The sequence below is a fragment of the Cucurbita pepo genome, chromosome 2 (genome assembly GCF_057944985.1).
Source record: "Cucurbita pepo subsp. pepo isolate OVF chromosome 2, ASM5794498v1, whole genome shotgun sequence".
Taxonomy (NCBI): domain Eukaryota; kingdom Viridiplantae; phylum Streptophyta; class Magnoliopsida; order Cucurbitales; family Cucurbitaceae; genus Cucurbita; species Cucurbita pepo.
This window is the reverse complement of record NC_141799.1, coordinates 14,953,351-14,957,122: the sequence shown is the minus strand read 5'-3', so window position 1 is coordinate 14,957,122 and position 3,772 is coordinate 14,953,351. Positions and strand designations below refer to the sequence as shown.

At 34.9% G+C, this 3,772-nt stretch overlaps 1 protein-coding gene across 1 annotated transcript; it reads right to left on the bottom strand.

The window, feature by feature from the left end:
* Positions 1-754: 754 nt before the first annotated feature.
* WRKY23 (WRKY DNA-binding protein 23) lies at positions 755-2,748 on the bottom strand. Its single transcript, XM_023669740.2, has 3 exons — positions 2,181-2,748; positions 1,184-1,416; positions 755-1,103 (listed from the first exon to the last, which is right to left on the bottom strand). Exons 1-3 carry the CDS (start codon positions 2,642-2,644, stop codon positions 901-903), a joined length of 900 nt encoding a protein of 299 aa, XP_023525508.2. The 5' UTR covers positions 2,645-2,748; the 3' UTR covers positions 755-900.
* Positions 2,749-3,772: the final 1,024 nt, after the last annotated feature.

Sequence of the window (3,772 nt, the reverse complement as noted above, 5' to 3'; positions counted from 1 at the left end):
TCCCATTTCATGCATGGAAATGTACCTAATCTCGACCTCTTCACCTTTCGGGAACCAAACGATAATAGAGAAGACAAAAAAGCTAGATGTTCGTGTCATTCTCTATACACCCGCTCTCTCACACCCGACCTATAAACCCTCAAGTCCTAACAAAGTCCAAATACAAACAAAGTTTATAGTAAACCATTTTACGAGCTCGATCATACCCTGTTTAAATATCGACGGTTGACGTTGATCCAAACCCGTGTGAAACTCCATTATTGTTGCATATTCTCATGTCCCCATCATTCAATGAACCAAACCCACAAAAAAACAGGATGTTGCAATGCTTGTAAACTAAGGCATTAATATTGACAACCCTATATCAATCCATTTGATGTATTCATTATCCATTAATTCCCAACCCCTTTTCATATTTTTCAAAAAAAAAAAATCATTTCTTTCTTAGATTTCTAACGCATATTTAAACTTTAGCGTGTTACAAGAAGTAGATATACATACCCGTGAACAAAAAGTTAAAAATTTAAACTTTTACTCCAACAAGACATCATTAAAACATACATCAAAATGACAGATACATATTTACCTCTCCGTGTTGTTAATCTAAGAAAAAAAGAACCGTACGATTAATAACACAGTTCAATCATGATTTGTAGAAGAAAACCCTAATGGGGTTTCTATAAAGATCGAGATCAAACTATTTTTGAAGTTTTATCAATAAAAATTCGAACTTTCTTCGAGCGTATCGATCAAATTTAACTAAAATTTAACTTCATTATCATTAATGGTCAGTTGTGGGCTAATAAAAATAAAACTAAAATCTGTATTTTTAAACTGTCTAATATATATTTATATATATATAATATATATGTCTAAACTTATTGTAAAGTTTATTTTTTTTTACTCCTGTTTCAGCATATGAGGAGGAACAACATCTTGAAGCAGCCCATGGTCGGCAAGAAAAGCAGGATTTGGGTTGCACAATCTTTTGTCCTGAAGCAATCCGGCCATGTTCGCTGCTCCGATGAGGCTGCGGTTGTAATCGACGGTTGAATGTTGGGGAGGGTAGAAGGTCGAGTTTTGTATGTATTGATGAGATATTGCTGAAATGTTTGAAATAATGAAAGTATTAGAAATTATTTTGAATTTCGTGAATCAAGATCATAGAAGGAAGCGAACTAACCATGAGTGTCGTTGCTAGCTTTGAGCCATGGTATGGGTGCAACACCGACACACCCTCCTCCCAACATGGAGGGCGGAGGTGGAGTGGCGATCGCTAAGGCGGACCGAGTGAGAATCGGACTTGGGTGAGTGTGTTGGCCTTCGTACGTGGTGACCACGACGGTTGGATCAACAAAAGATCGTTCAACTCTCTTCTTTACGTTACAAGATGCATTGGTGCATCGATAATAGCTCCTAAAAAGAAAGAGCACCAGAAAATTATTATTATTAAAGTAACAACGTAAGCCCATAGCTAATACATATTGTTCGAGAAGTTTCCACACAATTATAAAGATGTTTCGTTCTCCTCTCCATCAATGTGGGATCTCACAATCCACCCGCTTCAAGGCCCAGCGTCCTTATTAGCACACCGCCTCATATCCACCCTTTCATTTCAGGTTTCCTCTCAAGATTTTTAAAATACGTCTACTAGGGAGAGGTTTCCACACCCTTATAAAGAAAATTTCGTTCTCCTCCCCAATAATGTGTGATCTCACAATCCACCCCCTTCGGGCCAGTGTCCTTACTGACACACCGCCTCGTGTCCATCCTTCTATTTCGGGTTTCCTCAAGATTTTTAAAACTCGTCTAGTAGGGAAAAGTATCCACACCCTTTATAAAAAATGTTTCGTTCTCCTCTCTCATCGATGTGGGATCACACAATCCACCCCTCGGGGCCCAGCGTCCTTGCTGGCACACCGCCTCGTGTCCACCGCTTTCGAGACTCAGTCTTCTCGTTGGCACATCCACTCGGTGTCTAGCTCTGAAACTATTTGTAACAGCCCAACCCCACCACTAGCACATATTGTCCTATTTGGACTTTCCGTTTCGAGCTTACCCTCAAAGTTTTTAGGAAGAGTTTTTCACACCCTTATAAAGAAGGAATGGTTCGTTCTCCTCCACAATTGACGTGTAATCTCACAATTAACACAATGAATCGAGGCGAGTAAAATAGATACCTAGGAAAAGGGCTGTTTTTGACAGCTTTTTGGCCGTACTTCCTCCAACGATACCCATCTTCGAGATGATCGACCTCACTCTTCGTCATGAAAGCAAATCTTTGTCCCTTCTCTCTCTTTTGCTTCCTCCTCTTCACCTTCAAAGGATTATTACATGGCTTATGTCGTTGTTGAGGATTTTCACCGTCGGCGTCGTGATCGGCAGCGTCGGTAGAGGGGGAGGAGATGGAGGAGGAATTAGGGGTGTCCGGAGGGTTCACAACCTCCGAACAATAATCCTTAAATTCACCATTTTTAACACCAAGCAGCTCCATGAACCCAACAGACAATTTTTCACCATCACAAAAATCAAATAAACTGCCGCCTGTCATACTGTCGGAAAATGGCAAATACCCACCACCGCCGCCGCCTACGCCGCCGCTGCCGCCGCCGGAGTTCATAATCTCTTCCTTCTTCTTCTCCATGTCCGATGCTTCTGCGGCGGTTTGCTTGTTGGATTTTTTCTTCTCTCTCTAAAAACTTGAAATCAGACAGAAAGTGACTGTTGTTTGTAATCTCTTCGAATCACACCTATAAATTTAACTCTCAATTTTTTTTTTAAATATTTATTTATGTACGGAATATAAAATTAAAATTAAAATTAAAAATTTATATTAATACATAAAATAATTTTTAACTACTTAAAAAATCTATTTTAATTTTTTAATTAACCCAACTTTAAAATGAGTAATAATTTTAAATTTTTTTTAACTTTGTGTATAAAAAAATTTATAATTTTTTTAAACACAAAATTAACATAATTTTAAATTATGAAATTCTTTTTAGATTTATAATACAAAATTATGAAATTCAACTGAGTATTTAAAATTTATAAAGAATTTATTGTACATGTTTTTAAAATTTTAAATTTTAATAATTTAATAAACAAAACTTGTAATCTAACTTTTTTTTTAGTTTAAATTATTTTAATTAAAATTTCAATATGACATGAATCGAATAATTTTTTTTTTTATAAAAAAGTTATAATTTAAAATAAAGAAAGAATTTTGGATCTGGATCGGGTCAAAAGTAAATATGAATTACTTGACCAGCTACTACCCGAGATTCGAAATGTGAACACGTTTTTATCGTACTTCTTACTCGTGCGATCCTAGCAGCTGAAAGTGGATCGTAAAAACCTCGCACGTGCATCAGATAAATAAATAAATAAATATGCCTCTTTTTTCTAATTTTTCTTTTTCTTTTCCTTTAATTCATTTCTTTTTTAAACCCTATTTTTCTTTCGTTTCAAATTGTGTTCACACTTAAAAAGCAATCCACAAAGAGAATATATGATTACGTTATTTTTTTTTATAATTATTATTTAGCTTTAAAATTAAATTTAACCAGCTGTTAAAAGTAATCCTAAAAAATTAATGAATAATATTATTCGTAGTAAAATAGTAAAATTTGACGTATAGAATACAAATAATTAATTATATGTACAAACTATATAATAAAAAAAATTAGATCAATATGAATACATTCGTAGACACGTGACATATGAAAAATTAAAAGATAATGTTTTTAAGCCTAATTTGATGAAAAGTTGG

Excerpts from the sequence above, each read along its gene's own strand:
- WRKY23 (XM_023669740.2), bottom strand. The coding sequence starts at position 2,644 with ATGGAGAAGAAGAAGGAAGAGATTATGAACTCCGGCGGCGGCAGCGGC. Across the intron at positions 1,417-2,180 it reads AAAAACAGCCCTTTTCCTAG|GAGCTATTATCGATGCACCA; the intron begins GTATCTATTTTA and ends CTTTCTTTTTAG. Across the intron at positions 1,104-1,183 it reads AGCTAGCAACGACACTCATG|CAATATCTCATCAATACATA; the intron begins GTTAGTTCGCTT and ends CAAACATTTCAG.